Source organism: Gossypium hirsutum, chromosome D13 (genome assembly GCF_007990345.1).
Source record: "Gossypium hirsutum isolate 1008001.06 chromosome D13, Gossypium_hirsutum_v2.1, whole genome shotgun sequence".
Classification (NCBI taxonomy): Eukaryota; Viridiplantae; Streptophyta; class Magnoliopsida; order Malvales; family Malvaceae; genus Gossypium; species Gossypium hirsutum.
In genome coordinates this window covers 18784249-18804334 of record NC_053449.1, presented here as the reverse complement: position 1 = coordinate 18804334, position 20086 = coordinate 18784249, and the positions used below count along the sequence as shown (strand labels likewise).

General features: G+C 32.0%; 1 protein-coding gene and 1 pseudogene across 1 annotated transcript; both read right to left on the bottom strand.

The window, feature by feature from the left end:
• Window positions 1-281: 281 nt before the first annotated feature.
• LOC107920529 (heat shock protein 90-5, chloroplastic-like) lies at window positions 282-5786 on the bottom strand (annotated as a pseudogene).
• A 4351-nt stretch (window positions 5787-10137) lies between these two features.
• On the bottom strand, window positions 10138-11374 carry LOC107919322 (protein MAINTENANCE OF MERISTEMS-like). The gene is made up of 3 exons (XM_016848801.1): window positions 10608-11374; window positions 10461-10525; window positions 10138-10262 (listed from the first exon to the last, which is right to left on the bottom strand). The coding sequence occupies exons 1-3, from the start codon at window positions 11372-11374 to the stop codon at window positions 10138-10140; spliced, it is 957 nt and encodes a 318-aa protein (XP_016704290.1).
• Window positions 11375-20086: the final 8712 nt, after the last annotated feature.

The following is a 20086-nucleotide window of genomic DNA, read 5'->3' as shown; positions in this document are numbered from 1 at the left end:
CGAACTCAAAAATTTTCAGACTTGCGAGCTCAGATTAACACGGATAGATTTTTGAAAATGTAAAGACTTTTCTGGTGTGCAAATTTATGCATTATCATCGATCAAATATAAATCTTTAAATAAATATTATTAATTTATGCACTAAATCTTGGCGTGCTTCCTATCCAATTTTGTTTAGTTAATTGCCCACTAATCTAAGTTGTTAGATCAATTTGGTTTTACTTAACAAATGTCTGCATTTAGTAACTTAAATGCTCTAAAATTCGCTAAATATCAATCAGTTTATGCACAGCCAAAATGATCATATTAAACCATCAAAAACTTGTCTGTTTCAGTGGCTTTACCCCAACTCAACCCACAAAATTCTTCACTTTTATTTTCCGGATTATTTTGCTAAATCCCAATCAAATAATATATGAAAATTTACAATATAATTTTGACCATATTTAATCTTGCCAATGATCACTCTCTGTCCGTACTTCCAATGGTTCGATAACTTGGGTCTCTGAAATTTCATCGTCACCCATATAGGTTTCAGCAGCACTAGCTTCTGATGCTTCAATCTCATCTTCCTCCTCTGATCTACCCCATCTGCCTCCAAGTGCCATTGATATCATCTCGTATATCTTGTTTCCCAACTCAGCAGGGCTCTCAGGCTGTACAATCAAAGATGAATGTAAGAATAACATGATACATAAAAATCTGCAAATATGTTAAACCTAAATCAAATAAAGGATTCTATCCACTTACAGAGAAACCACTGGAGATCAATGTTGTATCATACAACAAGTCAACAGCTCTCTTGGCATCACTGCTTTCGAGTGCATTCTTGCATGCAGCTTGCATGGAAAATAGAACCAAAATTAACATCGTAACTACACACTCAAACTACAACATCTTATATCAAGTTTAACTAACACGGTCTTACATTCAAATCCTTGATAATTGGATGATCTGGATTAATCTCTAGTATCCTCCTTCCCCTCATGAACTCCAAACTTGCAGTATCTCCAAGGGCTTGTGCTTTCATCAACCTTCATTATGCATTTGAAAATACTAGTTGAAGAATAGGTTTCAAATATTTCTATGATTCATATTGAGAAGTAAAAGCAAACTGCTTACCTTTCCATGTTGGCTGACCATCCAAACTTGCCAGAAACAAGCACACTAGGTGAAGAGGATAGACGCTTCGAAATTTGGACTTTGGCCACTTTGTCTCCAAGTTGTTGCTTTACCCAATCACAGAGAAGGTTGTATTCTTGTTTAGTTTCCCTCTCTTTTACCTCATCTTCATCACCTGTATGATGACAAATTCCATCATATTCACTCCAAAGCCATCAGAAATTAAGAGCAAAAATAAGTAAATGAAAAGATGAAGTCATAAACACCAACCAAGTTCTAAATCTTCCTTGCTAATATCAACAAATTTCTTTTCTTTGTAGGTCTGCAGATTTTGGATGGCAACCTCGTCGATAGGTTCTATTAAATAGAGAACCTATAAAACAAGAAGCTATATCAGTTATCATGGAACATCAAAAGCAAAGAGACCATATCCACTACAAGAAAAAGACAAACAAGGGTTTAGTAAAAACAAGAATATAAAGGTCTCTTTCATCCTATCATTATAAGAAACAACAAATGTTATCTCTTTTCTGTTCTTAAGCTAAGTCTTTCATGGTATTTCTAAATAGAAGACTGCCCAAACATGATTCAGGCAATTCACTATTAGGTGACATCTATCAAATTTAATCACATTATTAAAGACTACAAATTTCATGTTCGGCAGCCTAAAGACCAAATGCCAAGTTTATTTATAACCTTGTACATCCAATGCAAATCTACAAACATACCTCAATGTCTTTTTGAACCAATTTCTCCAAGAATTGAGCAGTCTTGACACTTTTTAAGCTGTCAGTTGCTAAGTAATAAATTGCATTTTGATTCTCACTCATATTTTCAACATAGGTATCCAAACTTGTCAATTCCTCTTCACTTTTTGATGTGTAAAACCTAAGCAATGGAGTTATACGCTTGTGATTACCAGAGTCTTCAATGCAGCCCAACTTTAGAAACCTGCCAAAGTTCTCCCAGAATTTTTTGTAATCCTGTAATTAATTTTCATCATCAGCTAAGTTAATCAACAAAGTTCAAGTCAGAAATAATGAAAAAACATATGATCCCCACCATGCTATGTACCTCCTTATTTTCACTTTCAGAGATCTCTTGAATCATGTCAAATGTTTTCCTGACAAGCCTCTTTCTCATGATTCTCACCTAACACATACTAACTATAGAATAGTAAATAACACAAGTAACAGTAGTAATTAAATAGCTAGTTGCACTGCACATAGCCCCTAAACTGAAAATAAGAATTGTACTTGGCAATAAATGAGCATGCTTGTGGATGTAAAATTTTTGCTGATATAACTACAGAAGTGTAAACAAAATTAATCTTACAATTCGACTCTCTTGAAGGATCTCTCGAGAAACATTTAGGGGAAGATCATTTGAGTCCACAACACCCTTCACAAAGCTCAAGTATCGTGGAAATTGAAAAATAACGTAAAGATTAAATACAAGTTAAAGCTTGATAACACAAGCTACAAACAGAGGATCAACTATTATCACAACCCCCACTTGCAAAATTTCAGGATTCAGTCACCTTATATGAAAGTACACACACACACAAAAAAAAACCGAAGCTTTCTATAGCTTTATCATTAAACAAGCAAGAAATGGAAGGATACTTAAACCAAAACAGACTAAAATTTTCTAGTCATCTGAGTTTTATTCGATGCAAAGCAATATAATAAGTCCCCACAAAAGAACTCAGAACTGCAAAATTTAGTACTCTATAAATAGAGCTATCAAGTGACCAAGTTAAAACTTACCAGCTCTCCATCAAAATCATCCGAGATAAATACACGTTTCACATACAATCGTTTATTCTTTGTTTTAGGATTCATAACATCCTCATTGTTGAGAGGACCCATGCCAGGAATGTACAGAACACTCCTAAACTCCACCTCACCCTGCATAATTACAAGGGAAACATTAATGGCTTTTGCTAGGCATAAGTTGTTAATTTATAAAACTATAAATACACACTTACCTCTATAGTGAAGTGAGTGTATCCAAGAGGATCCAAGAATTCATTGAAAGTCTTCTTGTAGAATTCATTGTACTCATCCTTTTCAACTTCCTTCGGATTTCGCATCTACAACAGACCTCCCAAAAGACATGTAAATGATGGTTTATAACAATAAAAAACATATGGAAAATAGAGGATATTCTTAAGAAAAAGCAGGCATTAAAACTTGCATTTATAGAGGTGACAGAACAACAAACTCACCCATATTGGTTTTGTTTCATTTGCTAATTCCTAGTCCCAATACTTCTCAGTTTTAGTTGTCTTCTTTTTCTTCTCACCCTGTCAACAAGCAGATAAGCCCACTATAACACAATATTTACAAAAAAGAAAGTTTGCTACAAAAATTAATATCAAAAGCAGGGAAAGGTTACCTCTGGCTTTTCTTCTTCTCCTTCTTTTGGTTTTTCTTCCTCCTCTACCCGCTCAAAGGTTGAATATAGTAAAGAATGGTCAAGAACTTTCCATGCGCTCAGAGTTCAAGTGCACATAACAAAATAGAGTGACTCTTTCGCATTGGCTATGGAGACAGGGAAAAAATAGAAGTCCATTGATGGGCTTAAGCCAAATGGTAACATCTTCAAAAGAAACAAATTCTTTTCATAGTTTGTATATACATATATATAGTCACAGTTTGTGTATATATATACATATATAGTTATAAATCTCAAACATGGTGAGGATTTTAACACTGGTTTATACAACTTGAGACATCCATGAGGTTCAAAGTCAGTACTGATTAAGAACATGAGAAGTCTGAAGGCAATGGAGAGGGGTAACAATTAGTCAGTCTGATATTTGTAAATTGCGTACCCTTGCTTAAAGAACTAGTAGAGAAGTACATACAAACATACACTAACCTCGACTGTCCTTGATTTTTCTTGTCAACAGTAGATGGGGAAAGAAACGAATTGGGAGTAATTCTTCACCAAATTCTGAATTCTGATCGGATCAGAGAATTCATACTTGTCATCTAACTGCAAGAGAAAAACATCTTAGACCAAATTTGGCACTTGGAAGAACCAGAATGTAAAGGCCATTATACCAATAAATACAACATTAAAATCTCAAAACTCCATCTACAATCTTCTTTTCATATTTCAACATACAAATACACTAGTTAAACAGAAATATTCAAACAGGATGTAATGGGACAAAAAAAAGGAACATGTTGAGTACCCTTAAATACAGTGTAATCTGGGTACCACGGTTTAGAAGCTTTTCAAGATTAGTTTCCTCCCTGATCACATAGGAGCTACTATCTGCTACAGCTTCCCAAACATATTGCTTCTTTGACTTTGGACTCTTTGTGGACACAACAACCTGATGAAGAATAATTTTAAGCAAACAAATGCAATTAACGCTTAAACATGAAAATTATTGAACCAAAAAGAGGCTTCAAATAGGAACGGAAAGATCATAATGCAAGATACCAATTAAGCAGATAGCATGTTACCTTCTCTGCAACAAGAAAGGCAGAATAGAATCCAACACCAAATTGACCGATCAAGCCATTGTCTGCCCCTAGATCCTTATTTTCCTACAGAGAATTAGATGCCAAGTAAGTGACCAAAAACAGTAAACTCTTTTATTTAAAAAAATATATATGAAAGAGGTTACCTTAAGAGCCTTAAGAAATTTTGAAGTACCACTTTGAGCAATTGTTCCAAGACAGTCAACAAGCTCTTTTTTTGTCATGCCAATACCAGTATCTCTGTAAATCCATGAAAAGAAATTTTAAGAAAATAAGTCCTCCATTTCAACTTTTTCAGTAAGAAAGGTCATAAGCAAACGTACGTGATAGTGATAGTCCCATTATCTGGATCAGGCTTAATGCGTATCTCAAGTTCCCCAGCATCTCCAAGCAGTGAGGGCTCAGTCACACTTAAGAATCTAAGCTTATCTAAAGCATCACTAGCATTACTAGAGCGCAAAAACATGAATTCTTCATTAGTTTCAATTCAAAACTAGGAGTCTTCATTGTAAAAAAAAAAAAGAAAGAAAGAAAGAAAAGAAATGACTAGTTATAGAAAACAAAAGTTCTCTCACCTTACAAGCTCTCTCAGAAACACCTCTTTGTGGCTATATAGACTATGAACAATCAAATCCAACAAGTGGCTAACCTGCAACCATGTAAAAATCGTGCCAAAACATAGGAGAGAAACCATCAATATTAAACAAACACCTACCCATTAATAAACAAAAGCTATTATATCCAATAGAAAAAGAAAGCCACCTCGGCTTGGTACTCAAATTTTTCCCCGGAAGTCACTTGGGTCTCTTTCTCAGCAACTGTGGACGTCACACACTGAACCGCAATCAGGTTGGTTGTCTTCTCAAGTTTCCACCTTAAGCCAGAGCAAGAGAAGGCGTTGTTGAGAGCATTTGGGGTTAGAAAGGGGGTTCGGAGAGTGAAGGCCTTGTTGGGGTTTGTTAAAGGGAGAGAAGTAGCTAAAGATGGGGTAGCTAAGCTTCTAGTTGGAACTGAAGCCATAAAGGCAATGCTTAAGAGAAAGTGAGAGTGTGGGAATAAGCAGAAATGGAGATAAGAAACTAAAAACCCTACTGAGAGGGGGTTAAGGGAATGAATGGAGGTTCTAGAAACCCGGAAATAAGGTGGGGAAGGTTAGAGTTCAGAGGCCAATTATTCTAGATCCCCCCTATTCTTTTTTGGGTAAACTATGGTATTAGTCACTATACTATAGACAATTACAATAAAGTCACTCATTCCTTTAATCTATTCATATAATTCTATTATCAATTTAGTACTTTTGGAATTTTTTTAGCATAATTCTAAAAACTTCTACAAATATCATAAATTTCTTTAAAAAATCTGAAAATTCATAGTTTAGTTTTATGAAACTATAAAAATAATATTAATTATTTAAAAATCTAATTTTTTTATCTAAAATTCCAAAAGAATTTAAAATTGCTCTTGCTGAGAAATCAGCAATGTTTGGCTTCATTTGAATCTTGATGCTCATCAAGTTATCTTTCCCCTTATATGTATGTTTCAACAATATTCCATGAATCAGGGGCAGAAGGTAATGGTGGCCAATGGAGCCTCCCATAAAAAATATTTCAATTTTGAAAATGTTTAATTAAGGCCTTTTAGTTTTTTTTGAAACTTTTTATTTAATTCTTCTAAAACTTTTGAAAATTTTCATTAATTTCACAAAATTTTTAAAATTTTTAATTAAACTTCAATTTTTTTAAAAATGTCCATTTAAACTCTTAAAATTATTAAAATTTTTAATTAAGCGCCCATCCACTGCCGTCATGAATCCAACTCAAATTTGAGAAGCATTACTTCTCTTTCATATTTGAAAATAATGATAATCTCATTTATTTCATAAAAACAAATAGGTGTAACTCTTTATTTAATTTTTTATTTTTAATCTTTAAAAGAACAATTTGTCTAAAATGGATAGAAAATTAATATTTATTATCTTTACTGATATGACATACATGTAAATTATATTTATTATCTTTACTGATATGACATACATATAAATTATCACGTGGATGTCATTAATTAATCTTACTAAAAAATTTATAAAAATTATTAAATAACTAATTAATGTTATTAAAAAGTATAAAAAAATATAAAAAGATTTTAATGATGACATGGCATATACATGGTATACACGAGGATGTTGCATCAGCAAAGTTAATATATATATATATATTAACTTTTCTATCCAATTTGAAGTGATTTGACAAATAACACAAGTTTAATAGTTAAAAAAATAAAAAATAAATAAATGATAGACAAAAATAATTTTTTTTAAAGTCGAAAGGTCAAATAAATTATTATGCCAAATAAATATTAGACGCATACACCTGTAATAAATTTTCTAATTTTAGCCTTAATTTAGAAGTTAAGTTATTCACTCTTGAATTAAAGTATCACGTCGTCATTTTATTAAGGGGTTAACGATAATCGATGGATAAGTGATCATTTTATCCCACCACGTCACCACTGAAGCACACTTAAATCAACTATGAAAGGAAAATGAAAATTGAAAACAACTCTAACTTATACCACTCTTTACTATTTGTTTGTGCGAGTACCTGGAATCCTTTGTGAATCATTTTACAATGATAAGTACATGTCTCTAATCTTGTTCATTAAGTTAACCACTTTGATTAAAGTGAGGTTGGTCCATAAAAAGATTTCTATAGATTTATCATGTGAATTGTTACTAGATCATATCAAGATTCACTCAATCCAATAAAATTTTTAAAATTTCACCATTAATTCTATAAGGTACAATTAAATCACATCTTAGTAGAACACTCTATGATCTTATTTCAGAAGACATTTGTACAAAACAGCTGCCTCCAAACTCTTATTCTATATGAACCCAACTATCCATTTTTAGTACTCCATGTGAATTACATATCTTGTATCAACACACTGAAAAAATTCGGGGTTTTTTACCCAAATAATACAAAAAAATTAAAATAATACCAAAATAGTACCACAATTTTATTATGTACTAAAATGGTACAAACAATAAAAAAAAAGCTAGCTGATGAAGTGACAGGACCTTGGTCGAGGGTTTGCCACAGGCGGCACCAAATGTGTCAGTAACAGAGGTGGCACCAAAGGTGCCACTGCCACAGGCGGCACCCCAGCCTTATAATCGTCCCCAATTCACTTCAGCTGCACGAAGAAGAAGAAAGAAAAGGAAAGGAGAAAAAAGAAGAAGAAGAAGAGAAGAAGGAGGAGGAGGAGGAGGAGAAGGAGGAGAAAGAGAGGGCAGTGCTGGAAAAAGAAAAGAAAAAGAGAGAAAGAGAATAGAGAAAGGAGAAAGAAAGAGAAGAAAAAAATAGAAAAAAATAAGATATTTTAAAAAAAATAATGGATTATCTTGTTATTATGTTTTTTTGTATATTATTTATTGTTTTTTGTTGTTAGTTTAGTTATTGTTGTTAGTTATTAGGATTAATAAAAACCCTAATTATTATTTTAGTTAGTATTATTATTGTTAGTTTTTAGAGTTTAGTTATTAATAATTATTGTTACTTAGTATTATTGTTAGTAAAAAATTAATATTATTATTATGGTTAGTTATTAGGATTAGTAAAAACCCTAATTATTATTTTAGTTAGTATGATTGTTAGTTTTTACACTATATTATTGTTAGTTATTATTTCTAGTAAAACCCTAATTATTATTGTTAGTTAGTATTATTTTTAGTAAAAAACTATTATTATTATTATTGTGTTAGTTATTAGGATTAATGGTTAAATATTGTTCATGTACAAAATGATAACTGAAATAGTATGAGCTTATGAATGAAAAAAATTGCATATTGAAATATTATTTTTTTATTTAAGTAATTTATTTACTGTTCAAAATTGTTTTTTGAAATTTTGTTTATTTTTTAACAGATTGAATATTGAAGATGGATGATAAGTTTTCCGTATGCATTTATTTCAATGGAATCATCTTGACAACAACTGTTGGATGTATATTTGAATGTCGGCAACAAATAGCAATAAGATTTAATAGAAATGTCTCGTTGGATGATATGAAGGGAAGGATTAATGCAAAAATTGTTAGACGTTGTGGTAGAAGGATATCAAAAATTTTCTACAAGTTTCCAGTTTCGACAGATCCGATCAAATTCATCAAAATGGAAATTGTAGACGACGAAGACGTGGAGACAATGATCGCTCTTTACTGTGGGAATGAGAGTGACAAAAATGCACCGATTCACTTATTTGCTGAGTTAGCCGATATGGAGCAAAATGAAGATGTCAATGCATATGGTGAAGAACATAGAGCTCAAGAACCGTGCATGGTGGCTCCAATATCGTACGTTGATAGTGAATCGACTATAGGTGGGATCGGTAACAATCCAATATTACACCCGATATTGATGTGGTTGGTGATGATGGATACAATGGTAGCGATCATTGTGATCAAGAGGTCGATAGTGACAGTGATCCCGATGTGGACGATGTACCTGATGATATTGACGATGAAGATGTGAATAACGATGGAAACATTAACGCGTCTTCGGTCGAGAACTAGATGTGACGTATTGTGATACACAATAATCCTGGGCCACACATGTCGCTCATAGATCCCGACACAGCACATGTAGTTGAGTTCCCGTAGTACCCTAAAATACTTATTACTCACCGGCTGGCCATAAATTCCGATCATAAGGAGTTATTTGTCGGCCAGAGATTCGAAAGTAAAGAAGAGTGCGTATTTGCTATTTAACGGTATAGCATGAACATATCAGTGGATTATAAAGTCGTAGTGTCTAAACCGACAGTGTATATTGAGGAGTGTTGGAAGGCAACGAAAGGCTGCAATTGGTGGGTACGAGCTGCATTCATTCAAAATTCGCAGATGTGGGAGATACGAAAATTTGTTGGGCCTCATACATGCACATCAACACGTATGACAGAAGATCATCGAAAACTTGATTCCAAAACTATCTGTATGTGTATCATGCCAATGGTGAAGGACATACCGACCATTAAAGTTTCGATACTGATTGTCGAAATGCAAGCACTATTCCAGTATCAAGTATCATATCGAAAGGCATGGATAGCTAAACAGATGACAATGGAGCAATTGTATGGGGATTATGATTCGTTGTATAACGAGCTACAAGGATGGATAGCTATTATGCGGGAGTACGTACCGAAGACTGTGGTTGAGTTACAGGCAAGACCTTATTATGACCCGGACGACCAATTACAGCTGGGGAAAAGAATTTTCCATCGGATGTTCTGGACGTTTGATCCATGTGTGCGGATATTTCCCTACTGCAAGCCGTTTGTGCAGGTGGATGGGACCTGGCTATATGGAAAATATACACAGATCCTACTTCTTGCTTTGCCAAACTAAAGTACCATTGTATGTACTCTACTGATGGTTGCAAATCGGAAGCCATAACCATCTGAGGTATTCGAGCCATCCGATTATTCCACAACGCAACAAATATCCGGTGCTTAACCCCTCAATTCAACTGCGGTTTCCCTCTCTTGTTGATGCCGTGAACCACCCCCACCTCGCATGGCGGATCTGGGATATATTGGACGCAACCAAACTGTCGTAGCACTCGATCCCCATGGTACCACTCGACTACATTGAAATTTATAATTGGTGCGTTAGTGCACCACATATGAGAATGAACGTAGGCAAACGAGGGTATAATAGCTGTAATTTTCGGTCTACGATATGGCATCCATATAAACTGCATGATTAATAACATGGTTATAATTTAACACGGTGTGAGTAAGATATAGAAAGTAACATGTCACGAATATTAGAATAGCTTACCCCTTCCCCGGTATGCTGTTCGATCATCAGACGGTATATCGGGACAGTGTACGACCTCCTGATACCTGGATAAATACTTCATCTACGAAAATAAATTTCAAGTGAATATAGTATCGTTACAATTAATGACAAATTATATTTTATCACCTGTTAACTAGGGGATATACATATGGTTGATGACTAATTGATGCCAAGAATGGCATCCGATAAAGTGCCCAGGACTGCAACAATGTAAGGCATCCGCCCATGTCTACGATAGTAGGCTTTGTCGTCCGACAAAGCTCCCGATACAACACTGCCAGAACTGCGGAGCCCCAGCTATACGAGCGAACATTACTCAAATCAGCTAATAGAGGTAAGTACATGATATGAACCTTGTTATTGTTTGAACTGAGCATCAGTACTCCCCCTATAATATGCATGATGTACGCTCGAGCAGCGCACATCAACTCACCTTCAGTGGCATTAGGTAAGTACATGATATGAACCTTGTTATTGTTTGAACTGGGCATCAGTACTCCCCCTATAATATGCATGATATACGCTCGAGCAGCGCACATCAACTCTCCTTCAGTTGCATTAGCTGATAAGTGTCTAAATTTGCCTTTCAACCATGTAAATTTCAAGCCCGAAAAATTTGATTCATCATTGTCAAGCGAGTCTCCTAGTAGGCTATAACATAGTGCAGTCGGCTCAGCAAATGCACCTACTCCCGTTACGGGACTCCCATCGATTTGGAGCCCAAGCTGCAGTGCAACATCCTCTAAAGTCACTGTGCACTCCCCACACGGAAAATGAAAAGTGTGGGTCTCCGGGCGCCACCGCTCTACTAGTGTAGATAATAAATCGTATCGCAAGTCGAACGTTCGGATCAATGTTGCTGACTCGAATCCAGCTTGCTCCAAGTAGGGCATCAATCGTTCATCTGGAGGATATCCTATACCATTCACCCGGCCCCTTAATACGCGGTACGAGCCTTGATAGTGTTAAATTACTGAAAATAAATATTAGGATAACATGATTTATTTCTATATATTATGTATATCCTTTTTTAATATAACTCATGATTAACAAATAACAATATATTACCATATTATTAGCCGCATCAGATATGTGGGGATCGTTGTTAATCAATCGAGCCATGGCGATGCCTGCAACTTCAAAATAAATTTCTATTTTTAATTTCAATGTATTTTTCTTATTTTCAGATTTTTCTTAATTTCGGATTTTATTACTTTCAAAAAATATATTATTTTCATATTTTATTATTTTATATTGTTTTAGTACATAATATTTGAAATGTATTAATTTAGTGTGTTTTCTTATATAAATTTAGTAAATAACCCTTATTTTGGCCATTTGTTCGTATTTTTCTTATTTTCAGATTTTATTACTTTCAAAAAATATATTATTTTCGTATTTTATTATTTTATATTATTTTAGTACATAAAGTTTGAAATGTATTAATTTAGTGTGTTTTCTTATATAAATTTAGTAAATAACCCTTATTTTGGCCCTTTATTCGTATTTTTCTTATTTTCAGATTTTATTACTTTCAAAAAATATACTATTTTCGTATATTATTATTCTATATTATTTTAGTACATAAAGTTTGAAATGTATTAATTTAGTGTGTTTTCTTATATAAATTTAGTAAATAACCCTTATTTTGGCCCTTGTTTCGTATTTTTCTTATTTTCGGATTTTATTACTTTCAAAAAATATACTATTTTCGTATTTTATTATTTTATATTATTTTAGTACGTAAAGTTTGAAATGTATTAATTTAGTGTGTGTTTTTATATAAATTTAGTAAAAACCCTTATTTTGGCCCTTTGTTCGTATTTTTCTTATTTTCGGATTTTATTACTTTCAAAAAATATACTATTTTCGTATTTTATTATTTTATATTGTTTTAGTACATAATGTTTGAAATGTATTATTTTAGTGTGTTTTTTTTATAAATTTAGTAAAAACCCCTTATTTTGGTCCTTTGTTCGTATTTTTCTTATTTTCGAATTTTATTACTTTCAAAAAATATACTATTTTCGTTTTTTTTTATTTCTTTTCGTATTTTATTTTTTCATAAACATATTTTTTCGGTATTTTATTTTTAATTCTATTTTTGTAAAAAAATCTCATTACAACATGCTAAATAAATTTCATAAAAAATATATCTAATCAACATAAAACACACTTAACAAATAAATTAAATAAAATAATAAAACATAGAATGTACATAACATAAATAATAACATAAATAATAAAATAATAAGACATAGTATGTACATAACATAAAAATTAAAATTAAATTATGAATGAATGAAAATATAGATAAATATAAACATACCTTAATATCTCTTTTTAATCAAATAATACCTTGCAAAAAAATAAATTTAAAATTAAATCTCAATTAAATCAAAACCAATCACATTATAATAATAACAACAAAAATAAGCAAATTTCCTTTATACTTTATTTTTTTTCCTTTCTTCTTCCTTCTCTCCCTCTTCTTCTTCTCCTTCTCTTTTTCTTTTTTCTTTTTTCTTCTTTCTACGCCTCCTTCCCCTTCTTCTCCTTCTTCTCTTCTCTTCTTCTCTTCTTTTCTTTCCTGCATCTTCATTTTGCCACTTTGGGGACCATTATAATGGTCCCAAAGGGGTGCCGCCTGTGGCAGTGGCACACCTTTGGTGCTACCTTTGCCACTGGCACTTTTGGTGTCACCTGTGGCAGACCCTCGACTAGGGTCCTGTCACTTCATCAGCTAGCTTTTTTTTTTATTGTTTGTACCATTTTGGTACGTAATAAAATTGTGGTACTAGTTTGGTATTATTTTAATTTTTTATATTATTTGGATAAAAAACCCAAAAAAATCCTATGCAGCAAATACAAATGATCAAAATTATAAACAGAGAAAAAATTACGGCTACGGCTACTGTGGGCTTGGGACCAATGAAGTAGTCAACTATAACGGGCTAAGTCTTGGATCACTTGGTTTCTACTTGACCCTGAATTTCTAGTTTCTGTAAATGGGTTTAAGGCCATAGTTAGCCACAGTCAGCTTCTTGGACCTAACGGACCTATGGAACTTGCAAAAACAACAGTAAATTAACACAACAAAACTTCAAGTAATTGTCTTACGTTTTCGATGCATATGGAGAAGAAATGTTGTCAATAGAAAGAAGATTGATCAACTGGCATTGGCTTTTCCAATGAAGGAAATATAATAACATTCAACCAATACAGCCTAATCTATACTAGAACTATCCATGGGCCGGGCGGCCCGGCCTGGCCTGACGGCCCGCTCGAAATATGGGAGGGTTCAGGTAAAAATATAAGCTCGAAATATGGGCTTGGGCAAAAAAACGAGGCCCGTTTAAATGAGCCAGGCTTGGGCTCAACTTTTTTGGCCCGGGCCCGGCCTGGCCCGGCCCAAATATAATAAATATATATATTTTTATTTTTATTTTTAATTTTAAAATATTTTAAAAATATTTTAAAAATATTTTTATTTTTATTTTTATTTTTATTTTTAAAATATTTTTTTGTGTTTATTAAAAACCGGGCCGGGCTCGGTCTTATTATTTTTTCCCAGGCCGGGCCTGGGCAAAATTTCAAGCCCATATTTTGGGTCGGGCCGGGCCTAAGAGTCGGGTCGAAATTTTTTCCGGGCCCGGCCCGACCCGGCCCATGGACAAGTCTAATCTATACCAATATAACTATTGGGTGCAGTCATATATATTACGCTAAGAGAATTTAAATTTCAATTTTGAGAAAAAGAATTATTGGAAAGTCAGTTATAAACTTTAACCATGGACTTGAAAAAAAAACAATATATATTGTCAATGATATATTTATTGGATAATTATTTGATATATCGAGGATAGAAATTTTTTTTTATTTTACACACAAAGTTAAAAGATTACAAGTACCCTTTTTTATATTTAAAAAATAAAAATAAAAATATATAAATATAAATGAGACATATGACAGGCTGTTAATATCATTTATGAAACACCGATTGTATTATCAAAGTAATAATCCATGTATATTTTCATATTCTTCTTTTTGTTTAGTTTTCATGTAATCTCACATTCCCGGTTCAAAATATTTTAGACACTCGTAATCTCACATTCTTAAATGGTGTCAAAATATTAGAATATAAAATGTAATCCTAAAATCACCCATTACTTAGATTATCTAAAATTATGGGTCTAATTTGAAATTCTAGAAAAATTTGTCCTTTGTTTTTATTAATTTAATTAGTTTTATTTCTCCCAAATAAAATTTAAGTATAATTAAAATAAAAAATATCCCCTTTTTCTTAATAGTAAAACAACAGTAGATGTGATATTTTAAAATTATACATTATTTTTATTTATTCTATAACTTTATTTATCAGTATATTAATTATGATTTATAAATAAGGATTGATAATAAAATTATTTTTACGAATTATTATAAATCACATACCCTCGTCCCCCTCCCCCTGTTGGTATCAGAGGTGCCGGTGTAACGAGTTTCTGGAGAAAGTAGCGTAATATTTATTGTAAGTTTTTATCTTTGATTTACATTTCTGTTTGTTTCACGGTTGTTTGTTTCAAAACCTATATCTGTTTATCTGTCTTCTTGTTGCCGTTGAGTCCAGGGAGGACATTTAGGCGTTGTGTGAAGACGTTAGGATAACAGGCCGGTCTTAGGTACCCGAAGCAAACATTATGGAGCAAATCGAGTGTCAGTTTAAAGATAAAACTTGTGATCATATTACGCATATAGACTCTAGAAATGAAAATAACATTTCATCTCTGAGTAAGGGTATTAATAGTCTTGTTGATATAACTTCTTTTTATTTTGGTAAATTATATAGTAAGGTCAGTTCTGCAGAAGAAAAAGTAAATAACATAGGTAATATAAAAGATTTAGACTTAAACCATGAGTCTAAAGAAATATTAACTAATATTAATAATAAATTAGATCAAGTTTTTAATAATAATATAGAGTCCGATGTAGATTTAGGTCCTTTATATTATGGTAATGGTCAAGATCATATTTTTGTTTTATCTGATGAAGAAAACACTTCATCTGATGAGTCATCATCTATGTTAAAAAATTATAAAAAACATAAAAAACGCAAAAAAGAAGATAAACAAAAAGAATATGATTTCCAGTCCTATAAAACACTTATAGAACATTGGAAAGAAAAATTTACTAACACTACAGATCAACTTGAAAGAGTTGAATATTTAAAATTAATAGAAGAACTTTATGAAAAACATAAAGATCTATTTTCCATGTTTAATTATCATTATATGTTAAAATATGATGATACTGACAGTAGTAAGTCGAGTAATTCTAAAAATACAAAATTATTCAAAAATCAATCTGGTGAAGAAAGAACTTCAACAGATCAGAAAATAAAAAATAGAAATTTATCTGATGAAGAAAAAACTTCAACAGATCAGGATGAAGACATAAAAGTCTCAACCTATACTTCTGATGAAGAAACCACTTCATCTGAAGAAGAAAATACTGAGATTCCTGAACCCATGGATACTGAACCACCAGATCCTCGTGGAAAAAGGAAGTTAGAATTAGATGATCAAACAGATGATTATCTTAGAAATTTAAATAGAGATTTTGAAATAAATAATGATACAATGAGAATTTTTAGTGATAACACTGAAAATATTGCTACTAATGATGTCAAGCCTGAATACCCAGGTGAATCATCAAGTCAACCTGTTCAACAAAGAATAGATGACTTAAATAAAAGAAATGTTGCTTAAGGAGGAATATATTTAGATCTAACTAATACTCCTATAGCAGACTATGAAAAAGTCATAGATGATTGGGCACAGTCAATGACTATTGTTGTAAACAACAACAATTGGTCAAAAGAAAAGTTTTTAAACTATTTTGTTGGAACTTTTCAAGGAGTTGTTCTTCAATTTCTTAGACGATGGGAAGAGTCTGAGAAAGGAAAAGAACAAAAGGAGCTTTTATTAAACCAAATAGGAACTCCTAAAGATCTTCTAAAAGGATTAACCTCAATTCTAAAAACAGAATTTTGTGGTTATTGTGATAAAAAAGATCAAGATAGTGTAGCTAGTTATACTCTTTCAAAAATAAAATTATGTGATATTAGATATTTAGAAGAATTTTCTAAAAAATTTCTTAATGAATATCAAAAATTAAGAAATGAAAATATAGAGTTTTGGAAAAACCAATACTTTCATAAGTTACCCCCACCTTGGGATGAGATATGTATAAACAAATACGTATCTTATGTAGATAAGTACTGTAGAAACTCAGGGCTTTCAAAAGATAATATAGATACTATAGGTAATAGAATTAATTTTGCAAAAGAAAGAATAACTTTACACTGTTTGCAAAGTAAAGTGGCTAAACAAGTCAAAAATAAGTTAAGTCATAAATATTGTTCTAAAATATTAGAAAATGAATGGGAATTTGGGTGTAAACAAATATATCCCAAAACTTATAAAAAACGTAAAAAATATAAATTTAGAAAATGGAAACCAGGTAATAAAAAAATTTCTGGTCAAAATAAAAAAGTGGTTAGGAAAAAGTCTTCCAACCAAAAGAAACAAATATGTAAATGTTTTATTTGTGATGAAGTTGGTCATCTAGCTAACAATTGTCCTAATAAAGGGAAAAATGCTAGAAAAATGATCAAAAATCTTGAAGAACAAGATTTAGAAATATGTTTCATACAGGAAACAAATCCTAATGAAATATTATATGAATTAATATCAGAAACTGATTCTGATGAAGAATATTATTAAGTAATAATTTTATATGTAAGTATTTACCTTTTACTCTATTTGGTTATCAGCAAGAGATGATTTTATTGAAGTTCCAATTGAAGAAGATAATAAAATTGTGTGTAATAAAAAATTTACACCAGTTAAAAATAATTAGCTAATACTTGCAATTTATTACTAATATTTGCTGATTTCTTGAGCAGGCCTCATGGATAGAGGTAAACAACCTCTGATTATGGGTGAATGGACTACCGTTCATAAAAAACCCAACAAAGGGAAAGCAGAAGCAAACTCCAAAAAAGGATTTGTACCTGCACAAACACCATTTTATCCTAACCAAGGATATTATGTGCCTTATCCAATGGTAAACCAACCACTTGGAACAAATGTTTTAAATTACCCGATGGTAAACCAACCAATGGGAAATACTTTTTCATTGACCCCAAACACGGTGAGTCAATGGTCTCAAAACTTAAATTCAGTAATGCAAAACAGCTTTGCTGAAGTCATCAAAAGATCAGACAATTTGTTGAAACAACAACAAATTGAAGAAGAAAAAGATCTTTCAAAAATTAAAGATTTTTATAACCCTGGTCTATTACCAGAAATTTATGATTTTATAAATGAAATATGGAAAACCCATGTTTCACAACAAAGGGCCAATTTCCGTAAAGCTCTTACCAGATTTTCATCATTCTTAGTTGAAAAAACAACTAAAGAAAATGAAGCTGAAGATTTATTACTAAAATCTATTTTATATAGAGGTTGGGATGAATTCCAACTCGAATTTATGGATATTAAGGAGATAAACAATCTTCTTGATATTATTCAATATTTTATTCATAAAGGAAAAAACAATTCTATTATGAATAAAGTATTTAGAATATGTATGTATAATAAAGCTAGGAAATTATTACCAGTAGAAATATTTACAAAATTAAATAATGAAATTTGCAGACAGCAAATTCAATTTCAAAAAGCTTTTTCAGAATATTTTCTACAAGCTTATGTTTTTACTGATTATTTAGATAATGAATTTTCTACTTTAAAATACAGACTTGATCATGAACCATTTGATATAACCAATATTGAATGGGGTTTCACTAAAGAAATAGTTGTGCAAAATCTTTCTTTTCATCTTTTAAAAGATTTTCCAGCTATAGTAAAGTTTGTTTTACAAAACATCATAAACAATGATGATTTTTATTACTATTTTCATATTGATATTAGTAGTCTAATTGGTATAGCTGAACAAGAAAAATTCTATCAGCCGTATCAAATTTGGGTTATTAAAAGGATGATAGGAACACCCTAATTATCTGCTGTTAATGAAGATAAAGAACATTTGTCAAAAACAATTGATAAATGTCATAATAAATTTGAAGATTATCAAGTCCAAACAGGACTAGATTTATTATCACAAGCCCATTATCTTCTCCATGATGAAGTTTACAAACTCTGGACGGATGGTAGAAGAATTTTGGCATTTCCGAATGAAAACATCCAGGAGGAAAGAAATGAAGAATCTGTGAAGCTATTAAAAAAAGATAGCAGAAATGGAGATAGAAGAATTTCCATCTCACATCACAGAAAAAATAAAAAATATATGGGAGACGTGGAACTCACCACCAAGACTCTCATCAGATTCTTTACATTTGGATGAGATCGAAGAAATGAATCTCAACAACATGCAAGAGGGTTGAAGTCAACAAAGATGGCAACCTGAAAAGGAGGAAATCCACATACCGACAACAAAGTTTGGCAACGTGGATGTCATTATCAAATCCATGATGAAGACAAAAGAAGACAATCCATATGCAGACAAACAAGTCTTGCAACGTGGAAGCTATCATCAAACCAATGATGATGTAAGCAATGATGGAAGCTACCATAACACAAGCAAGTGATGGAAGCAGCCATTAATACAAGCATGCAACGTGGAAACAACCAGGTCCATGCAATTAAAGATACAAAAAGATGGAAACGTGGAAGCAACCACATCCACAAAAAAGCCGAATCGTTATCAGAAACATTGTTCAGGATTCAAAATACAATTGTATAGAATTTTTAATCTCCTCTATAAATAGAGAGGAAAGTTCAATTGTACAGCATCGAAAAATTTACTAACTACTTTACTTTTTAGTTTTCTCTCTTTTGTAAACATTTTCCTTTTGTTAATAAAGAGTCTATATTCCCTTCCGCTCATACTCACATACCCTGTACTCGTCCCCTCCCCCTGTTGGTATCAGAGGTGCCGGTGTAACGAGTTTCTGGAGAAATAATATCGTAATATTTATTGTAAGTTCTTATCTTTGATTTACATTTCTGTTTGTTTCACGATTATTTGTTTCAAAACCTATATTTGTTAATTTGTCTTCTTGTTGCCGTTGAGTCCGGAGTGGACGTTTAGGCGTTTGGTGAAGACGTTAGGATTACAGGCCGGTCTTAGGTACCCGAAGCAAATAATATGGAGCAAATCGAGTGTCAGTTTAAAGATAAAACTTGTGATCATATTACGCATATAGACTCTAGAAATGAAAATAACATTTCATCTCTGAGTAAGGGTATTAATAGTCTTGTTGATATGACTTCTTTTTATTTTGGTAAATTATATAGTAAGGTCAGTTTTGTAGAAGAAAAAGTAAATAACATAGGTAATATAAAAGATTTAGACTTAAACCATGAGTCTAAAGAAATACTAACTAATATTAATAATAAATTAGATCAAGTTTTTAATAATAATATAGAGTCCAATGTAGATTTAAGTCCTTTATATTATGGTAATGGTAAAGATAATATTTTTGTTTTATCTGATGAAGAAAACACTTCATCTGATGAGTCATC